The 21518-nt window shown below is 42.2% G+C and overlaps 3 protein-coding genes across 6 annotated transcripts; 1 reads left to right on the forward strand and 2 right to left on the reverse strand.

The window, feature by feature from the left end:
* Positions 1–17: 17 nt before the first annotated feature.
* Positions 18–1459, reverse strand: LOC112874136 (transmembrane emp24 domain-containing protein p24delta10-like). The gene is made up of 3 exons (XM_025937311.1): positions 1008–1459; positions 375–478; positions 18–275 (listed from the first exon to the last, which is right to left on the reverse strand). The coding sequence occupies exons 1-3, from the start codon at positions 1413–1415 to the stop codon at positions 131–133; spliced, it is 657 nt and encodes a 218-aa protein (XP_025793096.1). The 5' UTR covers positions 1416–1459; the 3' UTR covers positions 18–130.
* A 1072-nt stretch (positions 1460–2531) lies between these two features.
* Positions 2532–6322, forward strand: LOC112872680 (O-fucosyltransferase 18-like). 2 transcript variants are annotated; one of them, XM_025935753.1, is made up of 8 exons: positions 2532–3131; positions 3794–3861; positions 3970–4058; positions 4141–4294; positions 4387–4676; positions 4769–4973; positions 5049–5206; positions 5458–6322. In XM_025935753.1, the coding sequence occupies exons 1-8, from the start codon at positions 2678–2680 to the stop codon at positions 5717–5719; spliced, it is 1680 nt and encodes a 559-aa protein (XP_025791538.1). In that variant the 5' UTR covers positions 2532–2677; the 3' UTR covers positions 5720–6322. The 2 variants fall into 2 exon arrangements, with proteins under 2 accessions (XP_025791538.1, XP_025791539.1); XM_025935754.1 differs by having other exon boundaries at positions 2532–2951.
* Positions 6323–6917: 595 nt separating this feature from the next.
* LOC112874368 (guanine nucleotide exchange factor SPIKE 1) lies at positions 6918–21490 on the reverse strand. Of its 3 annotated transcripts, none has more exons than XM_025937652.1 (31): positions 21235–21490; positions 21017–21118; positions 19943–20105; positions 19739–19857; positions 19253–19374; positions 19085–19140; positions 18873–18970; positions 18601–18738; positions 18192–18506; positions 17849–18112; positions 17542–17709; positions 17268–17459; positions 17143–17186; positions 16437–16506; positions 16159–16320; positions 15776–15883; positions 15578–15615; positions 14705–14852; positions 13962–14088; positions 13681–13874; positions 13352–13482; positions 12596–12671; positions 12327–12437; positions 12003–12185; positions 11322–11465; positions 9918–10085; positions 9495–9842; positions 9087–9416; positions 8691–8876; positions 7624–8598; positions 6918–7512 (listed from the first exon to the last, which is right to left on the reverse strand). In XM_025937652.1, exons 2-31 carry the CDS (start codon positions 21107–21109, stop codon positions 7258–7260), a joined length of 5526 nt encoding a protein of 1841 aa, XP_025793437.1. In that variant the 5' UTR covers positions 21110–21118; positions 21235–21490; the 3' UTR covers positions 6918–7257. The 3 variants fall into 3 exon arrangements, with proteins under 3 accessions (XP_025793437.1, XP_025793436.1, XP_025793438.1); XM_025937651.1 differs by having other exon boundaries at positions 9918–10091; XM_025937653.1 differs by lacking the exon at positions 21235–21490 and having other exon boundaries at positions 9918–10091; positions 14705–14849; positions 19262–19374; positions 21017–21109.
* Between the last annotated feature and the right edge of the window lie 28 nt (positions 21491–21518).

The following is a 21518-nucleotide window of genomic DNA, read 5'->3' on the forward strand; positions in this document are numbered from 1 at the left end:
ATCTGAACCAGTAAATCGGTGCGCGTCGAATGACTGTCAATTTCTTAAAGAAATATGATTGAATGATCCATTTTCAGTTCAACCCTGCGAACACGGGGAAAAAGATTGTGTACAGGACCTGTTCTAACTTCTACAGTATATGCTGTTTCTGAAAGAAAGTCTTCAGATGCCACAGCTGCAATCCTGCGACACCGACGCACATGGCCAGCGACACCAGGGTAAACGCGTGCATCCTTGTGGCCGTGTCTTGGTTGAGTCTCTGCATCTCGCGCTCACTGGCAGAAACGGATGAAAGATCAGGGAGCACCGGAAATCAGGAGTGAGACTCGGGTTGGCGAGAAAGAAACTTCGATTAATAGGCATCAAAAGATCACCTCTGGCGCAGAGAAATCATCTCTTCATGTATGAGTCGAGCAGAGTCCTCCAATTTCTTCAACTCTTCAGCAATGGACTGGAAAGTGACAGATGCTTGTTCCTCCTTTAGCATGGAAAAAACCCATTTTCTTGAATTAATTAATTGTGAACTTGTCACGGAATGAACAAACACTCATTTTTATCGGAAGTGATCAAAACAATTTCCAATCATTGAAGAACTCCGACCACCGATCTGCCGGAGTATGCATTCGTTTGCCCCATTATACCACCAAGTGACCAACGAGATTGTAATTCACCTTGAGATAGGATGTGACCATAGGTTACAGCTTTCTTATTAGGTTGTAGAAAACATACTACTAGCTTGTAATTTAGGCATATCTTTTCTTATTAGAAGGTATAATAGCTTTCAATTTAGGCATGACATTCATGTTAATATCCCTGTAATGCTTGTTATTAACATGCAGTAAACTTACAAGCTGATCAAACTAAAGCTTCCTTTAAGCTAATTTTAGAAACAAAGAATAATCCTCAGTTCCTTAAGCTTGTTAAGGCAAAACAAGGCGAAGAAGAGCTAATTCGGGCCTTCTATACGGAGCATGAGGCTAATGGATGATGGGGACTGGGGAACATACAGCAATGCGGCCGTCCGCGACGGCCGGCGGGGTACCCCGGGCGCTGGCACCGGTGGTGTCCCACTGCACGTCGACGGAAACAACGGCGCCGCGCTCGTAGCGGGGCGTCCAGAAGCAGGCGGTGTGCTCGCCGTCCTCCGCCGCCTGGAACCTGAGCTCCCCGCGCTCGGCGGCCTCCGCCAGGTGGAGCTCCTCGCCGCGCGGCCCCGTCACGCGCGCCGAGACCCTTGGGTCGGCCGCCGACGTGGACTCCGGCGCCACGCGGTACGAGGTGCGGGAGAGCGCGCCGCGGCGGAGCTCCTCGGTCAGGCACTTGGAGCTGCCCGACGGCACGTCGAAGACCAGCGCCTCGACGGCGGCGGCACAGACGTGGAGGATTACGGCGAGGAGCAGCAGCGGCGTGGTCATTTCGCGCGAGATCTAGGCATCTCGCTACTGCTCATGGGATGGCCGGATGGTGGCTTGTCGGGTCCGGCTGTCCGGGACGGGCCGGAAGCTACACGCCAACAGCAAGTGCGTAACCACTGGTTGTTGGAGGGAAAAAATGAATTTCAAAGCATCGTAGCTCGATTTGCATTCGCATCCACATATCCTAGTTTAAATTTAAGATTAGATCCTAAAAATTTCTTGAGCAATTCCTCTTTCACCACCCCTAGTGCTGATGGCTCACGGCCTAATGTGCAAGTCTATTGTCTACCTATCCTGGTCGGGAAAAAGATAAAAGAAAAATTTCAATTTACGCCCTCAAACGAATTTAAAATTGGATAATAAAAATTTATTCGGTTTCAACGGTTGGATGGTTTATGTTGTTATCCAATTTTACAGTTAAAGATTGAAAATTAGATTTTTATAATAGTTTGAAGATGTAACCGGATTTTTCCCCGCATAACGATCACCGCAAGGTCTGCCGCTAGCTCGCGAGAATCTACCCGTACTAGTACAGCCCTTCCGATCACAGTTGATCTCAATTCCTCGACAAGTTAAAGGAGGTGAGCGGCGGCACGGGTGCGCTCATCAAATGCCCAATGAAGGCCAACGAGCCGCTAGTTGGAGTGACGCCGCGACGCTGCCGAGGTCGACCGCGGCGCCGGCGCCGCCGCAAGTGCCGAGACCTGATGGAGTTTCAGTTGCGCACGAACATCACCTGCTCGAGCAGGGAAGCCTCGGCCATCCGAGATCGAGTGAATTCGATCGACGCGGCCGAACATGGAGGGGTCTTTTCTAGGTGGGAGATTGGCCGAGCTCCGACAAAACTGAACACGTTTCGAATCCTTCTATCTGCGGACACCAGAATCTCTGTACCACTGGTTGCAGATTTCACACGCACGCTTAAAGTTCTTTTATCTTTGCAATAGCACAGAAGTGGCAACGCGGGTTCACCATTTTCCTTTTTTTTCTAAAAAAAGAAATAAAACTGGGTATCCTTGTCTTATGTTTGAGCCAAAGGGCTCAACCCAAAATGATGATTACAAAAGGACCCACGCCACGAACGTTGCGGTTACGCAACCCTAACACCGACCGGAATCCCAACCAACCAACCTCCCCTACGCCATCACACGGTAACGACCGCTCCTGCTGCGCTCGTCCACCACCTCACGACTTGCTCCTGGCGGCGAGCCCGGCGGAAACAAAAGGGTCGTGCCAGAGCAGGCAGCCAGGCCGAGCCCCCCATGGCCAAGCAGAAGGCCTCGCCGCCGGGCGCGGTCCGCCGCCGCCTCGGCGGCGCCGGGGCATCGGCCGTCGGGTGGGCGCTGCGCGTCGCGACCAGCATCGTGGCCTGGACGCTGCTCCTGCACCTCTTCACCTTCCTCGGCATCCCCCGCCCGCCGCTGCCCATCGCGCGCCCGTCCTGCCTGGGCGGCCGCAGCAACTCCACCGCCGCAGAAGCGCTGGTTGCGGCCAGCGAGGCCGCGCGCCGGGCGCCCCCGGCTCTGCCTCCCAGGAGTGCGTGCTTCTCGTCCTCTTCATCCGGGCATTCTTGGGTCCTGGGGTTGGGTTTCGTAGAATCCGGTCCCGCTTCTTGCTCTGTTCTTGGCTGGGTGAGGCGCTTCTTCCTGCCCCCGTGGCGGGAGACAGAATGTGGTAGTCCCAGAGCATTTGCAAGCTGGATCGAATCATTTCCCGGTAGCGATTCAAAGAGCCCGCTCAAATTGACTCGTTCTTGACTAATCTCGCGCATTTGGGGTATTGGGTGATTCCGAAATTGCTGGACTACTGAGTTGGCGATTGATTTCTCCCTCTTGGTTCTTGGTGATTTGTATTCTTTATTTGTTTCGTAGTTTGTGATGCAGACATTAGAAGAGGAGTCAAAATGTTCTTCGTTAGGGATGAGTCGGTTCTGATCAAGGGTTTGATTCTTCTTGTCTTGTTAGCATGGGCATTCTCCTTAAGTTGGAAGTAGAATGAGAAACCCCAGGTTTCATTATCTATAAGTAATTAGTAGTAGGCCTTGACACAATTTGATCTTTTGCAAGGAATTCTTTTTAAGTTTTTGTCATTTTAACATGAAGACAGACTACTTAAACTAGGAGTTGATTCCCACTCTGAAATTTCTAATCATCATCTAGGTCTAGGCGTTAGTTGATGAAAACTTGAAAATAATCAGCTTCCAGTTTTGTTTTTACCATTGGATCAAGGTGTAGTTGCAGTAAATTTGAGTGCTCAAGAATACAGTTTGCTCATGTCTATCAGAGGATATTGCATAGCATGTTGTTGACAATATTCTGTCATCTTATTCTGGCAAAATGATAATTCACTCTAAATATAACATTTCCTTTCGCATGTAGGACTTTACAAGAGTAATGGCTATCTTCTTGTTTCATGCAATGGTGGTCTGAATCAAATGCGGGCAGCTGTTAGTATACTCTATCACTCTACCTTAACACTTCCTCATCACAGCTTCAAGGACAAATGACCTCAAACTGTGCTTTCCTTTTGCTTCACAAAATGTTATTTTGTGCAGATATGCGACATGGTGACTGTAGCACGTTACTTGAATCTGACCATGGTGATACCTGAACTTGACAAGCAATCCTTCTGGGCTGATCCTAGGTGTGCAGTTTTGTCCTATGCTTTCTTGGTTGATTACACAAAAAGGCGAGAATACTGATGCAAACTTTGTTATACTTTTCAGTGATTTTGGGGATATTTTTGATGTAAATCATTTCATCGATTCATTGAGAGATGAAGTGAAGATTGTCAAAGAACTCCCGCAGAAGTTCAGTGAAAAAGTTCCTCTGTCAATGCAACCAATCAGCTGGTCTAGTGAGAAATACTATTTGAGGCAGGTTAGATAGTAATCTTTCTCAAACATATAGAATTACTTTTTTTCAATCTGTTTTCGCTTCTTGTTTCTCACACTCAGTGTTCTTGTTTTCAGATCTTGCCTCTAGTACGAAAACACAAGGTGGTACGTTTTAGCAAGACAGATTCTCGCCTTGCAAATAATGGCCTTCCTCTGAAGCTACAGAAACTTCGCTGCTATGTTAACTACAACGCATTGAGATTTACACCATCCATTGAGGCTCTAGGCAACAAGATGGTCTCAATTCTTAGGAGAACTGGATCTTTTATTGTGCTTCATCTGAGATATGAGATGGATATGCTTGCTTTCTCGGGATGTACACATGGATGTTCTGATGAAGAAACAGAAGAGTTGACAAGAATGAGGTACTTTTGATGTTACTGCTTCATAGTTAGTTTATTTTCTCCTTCTAGCCTTCGTTTTCAATACTCATTGCTATCTGCTGTTTGGACCTCAGGTATGCATATCCCTGGTGGAAAGAAAAGGAAATAGACTCTGAGAAGAAAAGGCTTGAGGGATTGTGCCCCCTTACTCCTGGAGAAACAACATTAGTACTTAAAGCTCTCGGTTTCCCCAGAGACACTCAAATATATATTGCCTCAGGTGAAATATATGGTGGTGAAACAAGACTAGCTGTATTGAAGACAGAATTTCCTAACATCGTAAGGTCATCTTAACTCCACGTCCATAAATGTTTGCAATGCTGGAATGATGCTTATTTGCTATTGTAAATGTAGGTGCGGAAGGAGATGCTTTTATCTGATGATGAGTTACGACCCTTTCAGAAGCACTCGACTCAAATGGCAGCACTGGACTATCTTGTTTCTGTCGCCAGTGATGTTTTTATCCCCAGTAATGATGGAAACATGGCTAAAGTCGTAGAAGGGCACCGCAGGTCAGAATACTTTGTCACCTTCGTAGCATTCAACTGCTTGTTCCTCCTTGACGTTCCATCTAGTTCATCTATCATTGCAACTTGGTTGATTTAGTAGGAAGCGCATAATGTTTGTACTGTATGTTCTCATGTGAGTGCTGTACTTGTACGTCTTTTTTTTTTCTTAAGAAAGCATGGAAGAATCATTGCAATAAAACCAGCAACATAAATGCCTCTTGATTAGATGACAAGTGCTTATGCTGGGAATGCAGGTTTGCAGGCTTCCATAAAACCATACAATTGGACAGGAAGAAGCTAGTTGAGCTTATAGATCTTTTTGAAGACCAGGAGCTGTCCTGGGAAGAATTCTCCGTTGCTGTCAAGGAGCTCCACATGGGCCGAATGAGCCAGCCCACCAGAAGGCGTGTTATCCCCGGACAACCGAAGGAAGAGGGCTACTTCTATGCTAATCCTCATGAATGCCTTGGGCCTGCAAGAAAGCGAATGGAAAGGTTAAAACATATTGAGATTTGAATGCTACACAATTAGCGCCCTGGTAGGTTGGTACAGATAGAATGCCAAGCTGAAAAGTGGCAATGATGTGCATTTAGGCGCCATTTCAAATAACCAGAGTATAGCTGCTTGCAGCAATGGCAAAACAACCTTCAGCTTCCTCATTTAGCTGACCTCTGCTCATGATTTTTGCCGAGCCTTGCCCTCATGAAGTGCAACTGCGTGAATAAGCTGTAATCCTACTCTACCTGGCTAAGCTCATGACCCTGCCACCAATTGAAGACCGTTCTTCTTGTCAATAATCATGGCTCGAGAGAAGCATTTGCCATCCAGAAACTTCATGGCCATTATCAATTCTTGGATTCAGATTTTGTTGATTCTGCATTGATTTTCCCCTGCTACTGAGGTTTGTGGATGGTATAGTCTGACTGAACTGGAACATGACCCCTATTAATCTTTTGATGTCATGTTCTTGTACATGTTCTGTTGTTATCGTGCAGGTGGTAGCTATATGTTGTATACTTGTATTAGGTGGTTGAATTTGTTGTTAATGTGTAACATGCAACGTCTGGAATGGAAACAATGTAAATGCAGTAAAGAATTGTGGCATCAAATTTTGACAAATTTGGGTGTCTGATTTACTTTCGAGCACGGCTTTTCTATCTAAAAGAATCACCTTGAGGCACAGGGATACCTCGCTTCCGTCGTCTTTCATGTACCAGTTAGACATGGTCTAATGTTGCCGCTAAGTATCTAAATATTACAACCTCCAGTCACATTTATTTGTCGCTCCAGAATCATATTCAGCAACTTGCTGGCAGCTTTTTTTTTCTTTTGATCCATGATCATTAACTCTAAGATTACATAGAATTGAGATTAAAAAACATGCCAGCTACCAGGCAGTATGATTGGTACCATTCCCTCCCTATCCCAAATTCCAATACAGACTTGTTCAGTTTGGTAGGAACTGAAGAGGATCGAGGGAATAAATCGCTTACATGTCAAAATCTCTCTACATCCGCTTGAAACGGGGATTAACCGAACAAGGCCTACATGTAAACTGGAATGGAAAATAAACTAGTTTCCCTTCAGTCTCCCTAGGGCATGTCTATTCAGACATCATTTTACAGTGGACAATATGCAAGACACAAATTATCCGAATAGATAAATTCAATAATATAATGCGCACAAACAAATTGTTAGGAAGCATGCTAATTTCCAGAAGAAAAAGAGATAATAGAATCACCAGGCACTATATATCACGCCAGAAGACCAGCTTACAACGGGGGTCAAAATGTCCACTCGTTGCTAGTACAGTTAGCAAACTGCAACAAAAGACACGGTGACGTAGACATAACACTAAGGATTAGCCAGCTTTACACTCCAAAATCGGGACTTGGTACTACAAAACGGTACAGAACTGCAAAGACTAGTTAATTTCCAGTTCTCAGAACTATACAACCAAAGCTAATGGAAATATGGACATTTGGTGGGGATCTTGACTGAAAGAATGAACAACCATTCACATGCTACCTAATTTCCAGATTGCTACAGTACTATCATAGCTCTGAAAGTATAGCAGGGATATAGTGAGATAGCTCAGCAGTGAGTGACTGGAACCCATTGACGAGTTGGGTGTGGAATTCCTGGTCTTCTTCGCCTATCAATCTGAAATGCACACGGATCGCGCGCTTGCAGACAGCCATGAATTCAAGCAATGCAGCGATGAGCTGCTGCAGTTCTTGTGATCGGAGCCTGGTTGCAGGCTCACCGGATAAGAATGCAGTGCACACACTTAACACTCCACTGTTGACCTGCATCACAACACCAAAAGAATTAGCTAAATATTAAATAACAAAGAAATAGGGAAAACAGTAGAAATAGATAAATCTATCCAATACTCTGCAAAGGAGACTCAGCCTTACCTGAACAGCCACACTTCCTTGGAGTATCCTTTGCAAGCTTTGAAGCCTTGGTAGTTGATCACCTTCAGAACTCCGTGGTTCCTCTAGTTCATTTCTCAATGCAGCTGTTCTTGTTTCGATCATTCCAATCGCATTCTCAACAGGAGAGAATTCCAGAGATTCAGATTTGGTAACTAGCAGGCGGTTCACCAAAGCAGGAAATGAACCCTCTGTCTGAAGCACCGTGCGTCTCTTCCATTGGTCTTCTAAGCCACCTTGTGTTTTTCCATTCTTTGTGAATGGTGTGTCAAAAAGAAAACGGTCAAACACACGTGCACGTACAGTACCAGTAGATAAAGAAAAAATCCTTTCCCTCCTGCTACCCAAGTCCTCATCCTCCATCACAGGATCAACAGCAGTGATCTGTAAATAGCAGACACCAGGTTGCAATTCATCAGCATTGACTTGTCTCGAGTCTGGAATGATGTGTAAGGTGTGATTGCCATCCATTTTAGCCTCATATATATGACTAAGCTTCTCCATAATGTCACCAAGACGTACATCTCGCGGCTCTCGAAACACGTATTCCTTTTTGTTGAGCTTGCCAAAACGCTCACCATAGAAACCAACTCGGTAGTATGTGGCATCAATAAATGGTATAGGACTGGCCTCCTGTTCAAGAATTGACTCATAGATGTTTGTGAGTGATGTATGGCATTTGGCCAGCTGTCCATAAGACCTTCTGCTTTTATACACAGGAATGATGAGTTCCTGGATGCTTGCACAAAAATGGTAGAGTTCAGCCTGTGCAAAGAGTTTGTTGGCAAGTTGAAGATACTTGACAGCTGAATCCACTGTTAGTTTGGATGCACCATATCCCTCGACTTCAGCTGCAGAGGCTTCTGCACTAACATCAGTGCTCACAATAGGGCAAATCTTACGCAGCGAAGCAACATGCTCCTTGCTCCACACAGCATCATTCCTTCCAACAAGTGCCTATAAGAAAGTTGCATAGGTTACAAAAGTCCATACACGCCATTTCAGGATTACTGGAATATTACTGGAGGTATTGGGGCAAAGATCACAACCTGCATGATCACACCAGCTACAGCAACTGCACATTGTGCTGCTTCAGCCCATGATTGCATCTCCTGGTGTGCATCACACAGATGCAGCAACCACATAATGTGAAGATCTGGAACAGGTGCATAGGCCATAGCTAGCTTATAGAAACCCTCGGCAGCTGCATACCTGTCCAGAGTTACTACAGAACCCTACAAGAAACATTTGGATTTATAGGTCATAAGTTGTCAGAGGACTAAATAGGAAAAGAACAAAAAAGTGGCAGCCCGGCATATTAGCATTACTGATGTGCTGATGTCTTAAACGAGAAACTAGTTTCCATTTTCAGATTCTCAATTGCCATTTTTTGCCGCAACAAATTATGGATAGCACAGCAGGATTCAGTGGCAAATATTGCTTACCAAGAGGGCATGTTCCAGACCAGCATCAAGGGCCTGGACTAGACATTTAGACAGATGCTTCACCTCTACCCAGGACCACCTATTATCAGATGAACCTTCAGGAGCAGCCTCCAATGCAGTAACAGGGAGGCCGCAATCTTTTAACAGATCCTTGCTTCTCACATCAGCCATTTCCTCCAGTGATTTCCTAAGGCGACGAGTTTCACCACTTTCTTCAAGAGAACCATCGGATTTCATCTGAGTCACTTGCACATCAGACATCAATTCTGATAAAGTAATTGTCAACATGACCCTCAGCCTTGTAGTGTTCTTGAAATAGTTGAATGAGTTCTAGAACCACAAGAATATCTATATCAGGATCATTCAGTTGAAGATCATATCAAGCTACAATTAAGCTAAGCAGCTTACCCTAACAAGAATCTGCAGCCCAACAACAGCCCTTTTTCTAATCGAATCATTTCGGAAAACAGCAAGCCGCAAAAGATGAAAAGCAATCTGCTTCAAGAAGCGGTCATTCTCCCTTGCCATAAGTGTTGCACCGTGGAGATTAAATATATTATAGACCACAGGAAGGAAAGCTTTCCAAAAGGCCAAGGGCTGGCTCCTAGATAAAAGACCCATTAAGATTGATGTTATACAATCTAACTTAGCATAATCAGTAGTGATGCTACGAGTGCCCGCAGCAACTGAAAACTTCTCAGTTATTCCCAACACTTCCAGGCTCACAGCAGTGCTGAGATTTTCTTCCCAAAGTTCCTGTAGGAATTCTCATGTTAAAAAGAGAAAGACACAACCCAAAAGACCAGAGATGATTGTATACATAAAACAAACCAATTTTTGTCTTAGTACTGGATGTAGAGACTCTCTCAATGCCCTCGCCGTTGACCCAATTCTTGAAGATTGTGCTTGAGCTAGTGCTTCCCTCAATGAATAGGGTTGATTCGGAGAACTTAGCTGAGGGCTAACCCTGTTCCACATGTATCCATTTTCTGGTGTTCCCTGAGGCTACATCGAAAAAACAATAACTGTCTTCAGATCAGTTTAGGAAGTATATGCTCATGAAAAGTGGCTAAAATAATTGTCTTGCTTCACACAGGCTCAATTCCACTGTTTCAGGCTCTGAGATGGAACATCCATTGTATCTATATGCTCAAATCTCAATAGACATTGTATTAGTAACCGTTATTCCCTATTTTGGAGCCTCAAAGTAAACACCTTCAAGTCCCTCAGAAATGTTCCATAAAAATTCTAACCATGCAGTATAACCAGTCCAGGGCTCTTCATCTATAACTATAAACCATCCATGCAGAAACTAGCAAGAAACAGTAATTTTTTAAAGGCACACTCAGGGTGATTTGAGATGATTTAGATGAGTATTGCACTATGATTAAATATGTGGGTGTTATCATTTCAGGAAACTTTTTATCGGATTCTGCCATCAATTCTTTAGTCATCAATCCCATGCTCCTGGTTTCAGAAAATTCTATGAAGCATGCAATTCATGAAGTCATTCTAGGCCTTATTACTAATGCAGTACAGCCATTCGGTGCCATAATATCAGACAAGGAGCTGCAGTACAGTGTGCCATGACATAAAATGGTTGTACACTCATCCACCACGAATATGAATGCACATGCCAAGCAGCAAGCACCTGCAGCAATGTCCCTAGCGAGCTCTTTCTATTGCCACAAGATCAAATGCTGGACCTGGCAATAAACACAATGTTCTTGATCCATCATGTACTGTAACGAGGGAGCAGTCTGCTTGTGAGAGTAGAGTTAAACCAAAATAAGCCCCAGAAAACCAGGAAATGTGGTTTGTGGAATAGACCAACCTCTCCCTCCCTCCCTCCCTCCCTCCCTCCCTCCCTCTATGCTAGCCCCATTTAGTCATTTCAAGACTGGTTTGCGCCCAAGATGCTTACTGTCCACATTTTCTGCGACCGCATACCCTTTTGCACCAGATTGCTTGCCAGTTGCCAACAAAAAAAATGCTAAGCAACAATCCTGACCGGCTCGTGGTACCGGTCCAGTACATGCCCTAGGAGGGCTCATTAAAGTGTACTCAACCTACCCAAAACTAGGGCAATCCAAGAAAGCCAGCAAGCTTGTGCGCAATTAATGCCTAATGTCTTGAATAGGGCCATATCTGATTTGCAAAATGTATATCCTGAGAGTACATCATGGTTAAGAAAAAAAACTGGGGATGGAAGCCTGATAGTGTGGGAACAATTACCCTTATTTCATGCCTTGATGCCTCCGACAAATATGCATTAACTGATGGGGATAATCGCTCCGAGTACTTTGGGGACGCAGGACGCTCAACATCAGGGCTCCGAGAACTAGCACCAAGTAGCATGCTGTCTCCTGTTTTGTTGTGCTGCAGACAGCATTTCAAGTTATTTAGCTTCAAAACTATGAGAATTAACATGGTTCAATGGAAACAAAGCAGATTCATGACCAAGAGTAGATAGAATATGCAGATCATATTTAACCATATCTGATATCATCAATGTTAAATGTTATCATTCTTACCCATTTAAACAGGATGACTTAGTGTAATTTGAACTAGCACACAAACTTGGTAAACTTAAATATGCATGTATGACATTCTAGTTTCATGGAATGTCCATACATGAAAAATACAATAGGTATGAACTCAATATTAAGTCGCTTTAAGATATACTCCAAGCAATTATCTGCAAAGGTACTGAATAGGAGTGACATCAATAATCAGAGCTTACCACAAAGTCAAAGCCCGCCATTAACAGAATATTAGACAGCAAGTGCCTACCCCATCTTACTTGGGACTAAAAGCCTTTGTTGTTCCTGCTGCTGCTGAAGAGCAGCAGAAGCACTAGGCTATACTGAGTGATACTTTTAGCATCCTAAAAACTCAAAAAATTAAAGTACTGACCTCAAAATGGCTTATGCATTCTTCAAGAAGTTTGAAGAACAATCTGGTTCGAGCAATGCTCTGTTGCCATGCTTTGATAAGAGTTGCATCATCCAAGTTCCTTATGATTTGCAAAATGACAACTAGCACCTCACGCTTTTCAACGGCATTCAGATTATAGAAAACAGGCATCTCATCAAGGATCTGAGACAAAGAATATTTTCTCATAAGCAAAGAAATTTGTGATCAAAATCTTATATATACTAAATCTTGCAATGTCAAAATCGTATATAACTAAATCTTGCAATTTCTCATAGCTAGTGTTTAAGTGTAAAAGAGACATACCTGCCCTATAAGAGGAAAATACAACTGTGCAATGTACAGCTTGTCTTCACTTTTTTGATAACGTGCATCAAATTCATGCTTGCATATAAGGACCACTAAAATTCGAGCAGCCTGCAAGGGTTGCAAAACAGTACATTAGGGTATAACAAAGTAAAGAGTCATTTTGTATCACAAATTTAGACAGGATCAAAAAAATTGAGTGGGCATGGAGGGTTGACTTAATTGTGGTAATAGCAATGCTTTTTTTCCCTCAGAACTGAGATTCTTACCTTTGCTCGTTGAGACAAATCATCATGGTCCAAGGTGAGAAAGATCTCTTGAATAAGAACTGACGAGAGATAGTTTCTGTAAACACAAAGATATTTAGTTCAAAATATTTCCCCAAAAAATTGGAACATGGGGCCGAGAATGTTAGCCATTATAAGGTCCACTGCATTTATTATTGGAACTTCAAGATACTACATCTGACCTTTATTTCTTGTTACGACATAGACATGACCTATTATACAACCATTTATCATAATATACGGCAGACTTTAATGACACTTTTACGATGAATTTTGAAGTATCATTCACATGTTAAGGATCTAAAAACTTCAATGTGTGATTGCGGTCACATGTTTTAAAGTTTGGACGCATGCATTTTAGGATCGTATCTTGAACTGGGAACAAAATCAATAATCTATACATGATTATTTTAAAATCTTAAGCAAAGAGCAGACACAGGTTGAAAACATAATAAAATGGTAGTACGCAAAAAGTGCAATACTAAACAAAATAATTGTAGGGATCAATTAGTACGCATAGAATCTCAGTGCCACAAACGAATCTGATCAGAATTACTGCTCCCAAAAAATGGGGTTTATTAAAACAACTATGGTGAAGTCTTTTAAAACTTCACTAGCACTACAGTAAAAAAATTACATCAACAAGAAAATGTTGAAAACGCATAAGCATTGTCAACACTCAACAACCATCAGAAATAAAATATTTCAACAAAAAACTACATAAGAAACAAACTATACCTATCAGAGGGGTCCCGCCCAGGCATCTCAACAAATAGATCATGGTCACATATTATCTGCAGGAATGTCAATTTGCAGTCATGGAGGACTGACTGACAAACTCCGGCAAACTTGTCCATATACAACGAAACCTGAAGAACAGATATATCTGTTTTTAGCATATAAACATCATTGTGCACAGAAACTTCTGCTGAAGGTTGTGGCAAAGCAGACAGCTTTTGCAACTTTGGGGACACATAATGAGAATTTGAAAACACAAAATAAATAAAGAAAAAACAGGGGGAGAGCACAAACTTTCTAATTTCTATGGCTTCATAGTTCCTACTTACCAGCTCAAAAACTTGGCGAGGCTCAATAATTGATAAAAGATCGTAGCAAAAGAAAGCAAGCGTGCTGTTCAAGCGCTTTGCCAAGCTTAAACCCTTTTTACAGCGCTCATGAACCTCGGTTAGAAGGCAATCAAAAAGTTGCATGATGCACCTGAAAACACCTTCTTTCAATTGTAGCGGTGGAACATCTTCACCTAGATCGTGGTAACAAACAATCAATCACTGTAGAATTAAATATACATGTAGTTAAAGTTAGTTACTAAACATTAAGTCTATTCTACCTAATGGAAGGTTGTGGTAGAAGAGACGACTTTGTTCCAATCCCATTGACTTTACAATAAGCTCCAGAAAAAACCAAGCCATTGCCAATACATCATCGTATACAGGACCAACTCTATAACCTTTAGCCTAAAAGCCAAAAGAGCAAAGAGTGAACTAGAGTTGTAGAAAGTAGAAACATGTACATGTGCAAAAGAAGACGACTGAACAGCAGAAACCTGGTGATAAAGTTGCATATATATACATAATAAATTGAAAATATTTATATATATGTATATATCAACAGAGGATAAAGTTGCAAGAACAGCTGAAGCAAAAGGGAAAAAAACCGAAGTGAGCAATACTGAGCGCAGTGCTTATTAATCAGCGTAACAGCCATACAAGATTCAAGTGTAAACTTCTCTAAAGACTTAACAAGTTACAATCACAAAATTCAATGCAATACTGGGCGATCAAACAATGCTAGTGCCAGCATAGCATTATTCAAGAGCTGAGACACTAGCAGTAATATGACAGCTGCCGGGATCTTCTATACAACAGATACAACTCAAATATGAAAATAATCAACAGATCAAGTAAAACAACAAGAAAGCAATTTAGTCCCAAGCAAGTTAGGTTAGGCTAGAGATGGAAACAAACAACAGCAAGCAACCAAGGGGATATAGAATTTAAAAGATGTATTGGTGATAGACCAAACTCAACAAAAATAATAAAAGATTACTCAAACCAGAGAATCCAGGCTAACCTTACTCCGAGCAAGACTTCCCCAAACAGTAGATAGACCAGGATACACAGGTGCTTGCCGATCACCAAAGTCATCGAAAGCAAAATCAACATAGTTAATAAGAAACCTATTTCTCTCAGCCCCGTCTGGTGACTCCTGCTGCACCCTGCTAGAAAAATGCAGCATCTACAATTCAATTTAAGGTACAGGTGTGATCCTGACTCATTAGTGCTGAGCAGTGGCAAACAAAAAAATAACAGTTTTCCTACTTCCTATTTCGTCATAGATAATGGAAGATGGATGCTATGGAAAACAAATCATAATTTCAAAATAACTGCATCCCACAGAAACAGATTAAGATCATCTTAAGAGGGCACTGCTATCATGTTATTGTGCAATATACATCTAAAGACAAGTATACACCATGCTGTTTTAAATCTTAACAACTTCTCGGCATCTGAATTGTAACTTGCAAGTGGAATAAAAAAAAAGATCTTGAGTGGATATTGTTGAAGTCGGAATTAGCTTAATAAGAGCCAATATTATTATCCATTCAATTTTTTTTTGCGCCACCAAAAAAAATAGTGAGAGGTCCTGAGCATGAAGCACACATGCAGCATTCCAACATTTAAGATTGACAGGCCATGTGGTTTACTTAGAATGCGAATGCTTCACCTCTCTTTAGTAACTACAATCCATGGGAAGATAATAAAATTCTATGGAACACTCTTGAACACACTTGAACATCTGGCAAGTATTTGGCCTTCTAAAGGTCAGATAATAGGATTTGAGAAGTTCTGTCCCCATGGAATGCTAGCACTCAATAAGGAAACTAGCATAACAAAGAATGGTAGCAGCAGTGAACTTAAATAAAATAAGGAAACAGAAAATTACCGGGTTAAAATGTTAACCATGGCCCGAAACGCAGCAACCTGCAAAATGGCAATGCCGTAGCCACACACATCCTTAGCATCGATATTAAGTGTAAAAATATATGATGAAGTATACTCTGCTCCGATTTAGATCCAGAAAATATGCCTAGATAAGAGAAAAATAATGATGCACAAGGGAAGCACGCAACAAACCAACAACCTGAAGGGTCTCACCGCCATCACCAATAAGATGGAGCAGCATATTAAGTATGGGTTGCAGAAATTGTAACAGTGCTGTAGATTCGACGTTCTTCAAACTATTTATGGCCTACAAAAATTGCATCCCAAGATCAGCTGAATATAGCTCTGGTATCTACCGTAAAGTACAAATAACATGGAAAGTCATGCAAAAGTAATTCTATAAAGCATTTTTTTAGGAAAATAAATTACAAAGCAAATTTCATAACCATCTTGAAACCATATTTCTCCTAAGGTAAGTACATCTGCTGACCACAAAAGCAGAATCTCTAGATTCTGTGTTAATCATAAAAGAAAAATACATCAATAGCTCCACTATAAGTCAGACAGATGCGGAATAGTTACCTCAAGAAGCTCAGAACCCCAAGGGGGGCTTGTATGTAGAGTATGGCGGTCGTACTCGACAAAAAAGTCTCTTATCCTTTCATTAACTGGAAACAATGACGAGCAGAGCCTTAAACGCAACCTGAAAACAGTTTTTCCATCCTCCAGGTAGTCCATTCTCTCCTGTATAAAAATTGGAATTTCGAGAAGAATCTATTACCACAAATGTACTTCCATATAGGAAATATTCTGGAATAAAGTAGGTAGAAGCAGTAAAAAAGTGAAGTAAAGAAGCAAACCTTTCCACTTTCCTGCAGGTAATGTGGGACGAGCTCTCTCAAAATTGGCAAGGATACATCCGAAAGTAACCTATTTGATGCAGAAAGTTGTTGCATATCAACTTCAATTCCTTACCACTTGTCAATAACTTTCTTTTAAAATACTAGAAGTATGGCATACAGTACAAAGCCATATTAGCAAATCATGGAACCGCCACAGTGCTTTGTTAGTTACAAACAAATTTATGTATTGAATTGATTATATAATTGAACTACATCATGAATCAAATATATGATCGATGATACTTCCCCCAATCTTACATAGATGTCGTTTGATTAACTGTAGAAAGTTTTACCACCAATATACACAGCATACAAAAATTCGTCGCAAAAAATGTTACCAAAAAAATTCCACGAAAAATACTTTCAAAAGATTATATTCCCAATAATGTTAGATAAGAAGTGCTTAGAATAATTTTATTAAAAAATGCAAGGAGTACATCATACAAGCTATTGTCCACAATTTTAAGTGATGAACACTTCTTCACCTACAACACCAACTGCATCCTATTACATGATATCAGCTATGGATCACATAAATTGACTAAGTTAGAAAACTAAAACGGCAATGGTTGGGAATGGGATGTGATCTCGTATATGAAGCAACAGACTAGAACTAATATGATGTTATTGCTTTACATAAAAAAAATGAGAAGATGATGCATACTGAATATGTGTCGACAGCGGAAGTACTGAATACCCAACAATCACCTGAAGGAATAACAGCATGTCAGACATCAGCAAAATAAACAACTAAGCACAATCCATATGAATAAGGAACAAGAGACATACTGGTTTTGGTGCTTCAAGTTTCATTTGGAGATCTACATGGAAAAAAGTGAACACAAGATGATGTTGGGGTGTCAAAAGAGCAGGCAGACTGATTTTAACTTCATCATGGTACGAAGCCATTCTTGTTCCAACAGCAATCTGTGTATGGCCCCACTTCTGTAGCATTGTGTTCCGCTCCCTAGGATGAACAGCCTGGAATCCCACATCTCCAATGCATAAGAATGTTGACAAGCAGCAACATTCAACAAGAGAAATAAAATGATTGAGAACAAACCTCCAATGGAGGCTTACGGATGTCAGAATCATCCTTTCTCAGTTCCACTCTTATAAATAGGTTTCGTTTGCGGCTCAAGCTAACAGTCAACGGGTACACATAGAGGCAATGAAAAAGTTGCGAAAATGGTTCGCTCCGGGTCATCATCCGAAAGTCAAAAGCCTGAAACTGCAATAAGAAAGAGTGCATATCCTATAAGCAGAATAACATGAATGACACAAGAATGCATCACATATAAACAGAAAAGTATCATCCTATATCAAGTTTGTGACAGAAAAGTAGGCAGACAAGGAAATCAGCCACTTACATTGTCGCCGTTATCTGCATCAGAAATTTTACCATTGTGATGAGCATATTTCTGGGCAACAGCACTAGAATTCAAAGAACTGCGGATCCCATCAAAGCTACTCCTGCTGCATCTGCCATTATTGAGGTCACCAGCATCATTCAAATCATTGGCCATGCTTCCGCCTTCAGAAACATTATCCACATCATTGTGGCTGTCGTGAAGTTTTTCCACTTCTAGTCTCAATACACCTTTCACAGGTTTATGTACTTTCCGTTTTGGATCCTACAGGTGACAAAAGAATCAAATATTCAACATGATAAAAATAGCAAATACTAACCGAATGTGCAGAGCTGCTTCTTACATGGAGGGAGTCCTCTATATAGCTTTCCTTCACTTTGTTTAAGTTTGATATCTCTACAATAACTGAGCTTCCACTTGAGTAATGGTTGAGTTTTCCGTCTAAAGTAAGCTTTGAAATAGGGTCCACAATACTATCTTGAGAACTTGATCCTGATATACTCGGTGCTAAAGGACTGCTAGGAGAAGCAGCATCACCAAGACCACCAGCATGGTTACCTTCAAACAGAGGAATCATAGCCCATGCAAATGACTCTTTATAAGGCATGATTCGAGACCAGACTTGCAGTTTTTGCTTCTCTTTCTCAGTTAAGTGCACCTGTCACAAAAATGAGCCCAGGAATAATGAGAACACGCAATCAACCTAGGCAGCACAACACTAATATTACAATGAAGAATGTTTTTTTACTTACAGGCTCTTTACGAGAATAAACAGAAGGTGTTACTCCCCCTTCTTCAGTAGCAGCCTTTTCTAATTGAATCAAAAGGCAGACTGATGGTGAAGGGGCATCCAATGAGAAAACACCTCGACGATCCAAGGAAATCTGGGCCTATTAAATAAATTACATCAAAGTGAAATTTCAACATAGCAACAAGCTATAATTGTCTCTATATGTAGATATCACTAGAAGAATACTAGAAACGGAAAGAGGAGCCAGAAGGAAGCTACTTGCACTGCGCTTACATCCTGCATATCTGTTGGAAGTATGTGAAAATAGAAGTCTTCTGACAGTTTTTCCCTTCTATCTCTGTTGTACAAGCAAATCGTTCCACTGAAAGGCTCTACACAAGGTAGATGGAGAAAACAGAAAATTAAGATTGTGCTGTGAAGTGTAAACTAGATACATTACAGTTCAGCAGTTAAGAAGAAACAAAAAAAAATCTAGTTTTGCTCACCAACTAATCCAGCTTGGAATGACAAAGATAGTACCTTGACAGTTATCTTCAAGCCACTGTAAGCAGTACAGAATAATTTAAAACACGATTACTAATAAACATTGCTTAGAGCACCAAAGAAATCGAGAAAACTAAAGGAAGATGGATGCGATGTTTTAGTCTGCATACTGAAGAAACCTGTTGTTAATTGCAGGGAGACTTTCTGGCACCCTTTGGCCAAATATCAAAGATCTCTCATTCTCCCAATCAAATGCAGGCTCATATGCTGGCAGTGGTGACAGACTACAGTGCTGAGAAAACAAATATGATAAAATACTGTTAATGCCCAATATAAAGATGAGAATTGCTACTTGTTGCAATAACTTGGAGGGAGCATTAAAAATTACAAAAAAAACGCTAAAAGTTAAAAAAAACAAATTGATTTTATCAATAGTTTCCTCCACCCATATTATAACTTGGAGATTGTTAGCAAGGGAAGAAAAAAAGAAGTGACGGAAAAGGTAGACTCAAGCATGAAATAATTCTTATCCAATATGAAATTCCCACTGTAAAGGAACTAAGATAAACTGCAGAGGGGAGTCCAGCGCAACAGAAATCTGGCAAACCACAGGACAAAATACACCCAGCACAGAAATCCAGGTAGCATGCCCTTACCACTTTTGACGATGAAGCAGATGATCCGGTTTCATATATTTGCCTCCCTGAGGTGCTTGGCGTATCATCTTCAGTAGCATCCTCAGGCTTGGAATGCCTAGCGTTGCCAAGCTGCAACTCTGTGACATGGGGCAAGAATATAAAACTTTCCCAAGATTCATGTGAAACTAGTTCAGGCATTCAGCCACAAGGATGATGGATTACCTGTTTCTATGTCAGTATCAGGTCCCTCAAAAATTTGATTCTGGAAAGAAGGTGGTGCAACACTCTCGTATCGTCCATACTTGCCGTCATCCTTCACAAAATCAGCCTTGTAGCACTGTACCAGTTCATTTAGATGTGGCCACTGCTCTAAGTTTTCATTGAGCTGAAAATTGGAAGAAGAAAAAAAGGTGCTTAGCTTTTTTCAAGATGAAAAGTCACTTAGCTCGTGATATCACCTGAAACTCTTCAAATCAAGCACCACTTAATTGATTCTGGAACTATAATAAAAGGGAGGAAAATGAATTAAAAGCAACAGAGAATGGAGTGTACACAAGGGGAACAATTAATGATTTCAAAAATCGGTGCCCAGGCTGCCTAGGCATCACCTCGCACCACAACAAGTCCTGGTCCTCCTTCCTGCTGCCTGGCAGCCTACCCACCAGCCCGCCAACACACATGCACAAGCATAATCCAACACACATGCACAAGCATAATGCATAACGCCTAGTAAGTTTGAATCGGCTGCATAATTCTATCACAGAATGCCATGCACATGATAATAAAAATAATATGGCATGACCTAGCCCCCTGTTTAGCTGCCAAAAAGTCGATTCACAGAAATAATGGCCCGAATAGCACGAAGGGGAAAAAATAATATAACTTTCAAATGTCAACTATGCAAACCTTTTACTTATCCAACACAGGTAATCCACGAAGCATCTAAGCAATACTAAGATTCAATAAATGAGCACCGCAATGCAGGTTTCACCTCAGCGACACAAAGCCCATGGCAGTGCACCACCTGGCAGCAACACCACAAGTTTAAGCTCCAACCGAAGCATGAGTACATTCAGAAACCCCTAAACCCTAACCAACAAGCAGCATGACATTGAGATCCTGAGCATCATTTTAACACATTCCAAACACATAAAGCTTCCACCGCACCACATTGACTGTGCACCACCGCAGCAATCCGAAAAAACCCAAAACAAATCCCACAGCCACCAGCACTCGCACTACCAAATCAGGCAGCGCAGGCGTGCTGGCCACGAGCAGGGAGCCAGTGAGACGTACCAATGGATCCAGCTCCAGGTTCCCCGACCACGCCTGCCGCGGAATCCGCTTGAACCGCTGCCCTTCTCCAGCCGCAGCCGCCGCGGGCTCCATCGCCGTCACCTGAGCCGCCATTCCACCACCAAACCAATCAGGCGCAAATCAGGACGAGCTCAACGCAGCCAGCACGCAACAACCGCCCGAAAAAATCCCCAACCGGAGCAAGGGAGGTCTCGAACCCGAAGCTCAGGATCTCGCGCGCGCGGCCCAGATCCAGGCGAGGGAGGCGTGCCGGTGAAGCGACGGGGGCAGCGCGAGTTCCCCCACTCCCACCCGCTGCACCAACCTGAGGGCGAGAGGGCGGGGAGAAAAGGCGGGGAGGGTGCTACCACCGCCACTCATTGGCCATTGCTTCCGTTCGCCACCTCCTGCTCCGCTGTGCTCTGCTCTGCTCCCCCGGCGCCGAGGGTTTGGTGGAGTGGGGATGAAGGGAAGCGAAGGAAAGCAGGTGGAGTTGGGGAGC

This window comes from Panicum hallii, chromosome 9 (genome assembly GCF_002211085.1).
Source record: "Panicum hallii strain FIL2 chromosome 9, PHallii_v3.1, whole genome shotgun sequence".
Taxonomy (NCBI): Eukaryota; Viridiplantae; Streptophyta; class Magnoliopsida; order Poales; family Poaceae; genus Panicum; species Panicum hallii.

Coding starts and splice junctions, on each gene's coding strand:
- LOC112874136 (XM_025937311.1), bottom strand. CDS start 1,415: ATGACCACGCCGCTGCTGCTCCTCGCCGTAATCCTCCACGTCTGTGCC. Junction 479..1,007: donor TCGCGGACGGCCGCATTGCT/GTATGTTCCCCA, acceptor TCCATGCTAAAG/GAGGAACAAGCATCTGTCAC. Junction 276..374: donor ATGATTTCTCTGCGCCAGAG/GTGATCTTTTGA, acceptor CGTTTCTGCCAG/TGAGCGCGAGATGCAGAGAC.
- LOC112872680 (XM_025935753.1), top strand. CDS start 2,678: ATGGCCAAGCAGAAGGCCTCGCCGCCGGGCGCGGTCCGCCGCCGCCTC. Junction 3,132..3,793: donor CTGGATCGAATCATTTCCCG/GTAGCGATTCAA, acceptor TTTCGCATGTAG/GACTTTACAAGAGTAATGGC. Junction 4,059..4,140: donor TCCTTCTGGGCTGATCCTAG/GTGTGCAGTTTT, acceptor TATACTTTTCAG/TGATTTTGGGGATATTTTTG.
- LOC112874368 (XM_025937651.1), bottom strand. CDS start 21,109: ATGGAGCCCGCGGCGGCTGCGGCTGGAGAAGGGCAGCGGTTCAAGCGG. Junction 19,141..19,252: donor ATTAACAACAGGTTTCTTCA/GTATGCAGACTA, acceptor TACTGCTTACAG/TGGCTTGAAGATAACTGTCA. Junction 18,113..18,191: donor ATATAGAGGACTCCCTCCAT/GTAAGAAGCAGC, acceptor TGTCACCTGTAG/GATCCAAAACGGAAAGTACA.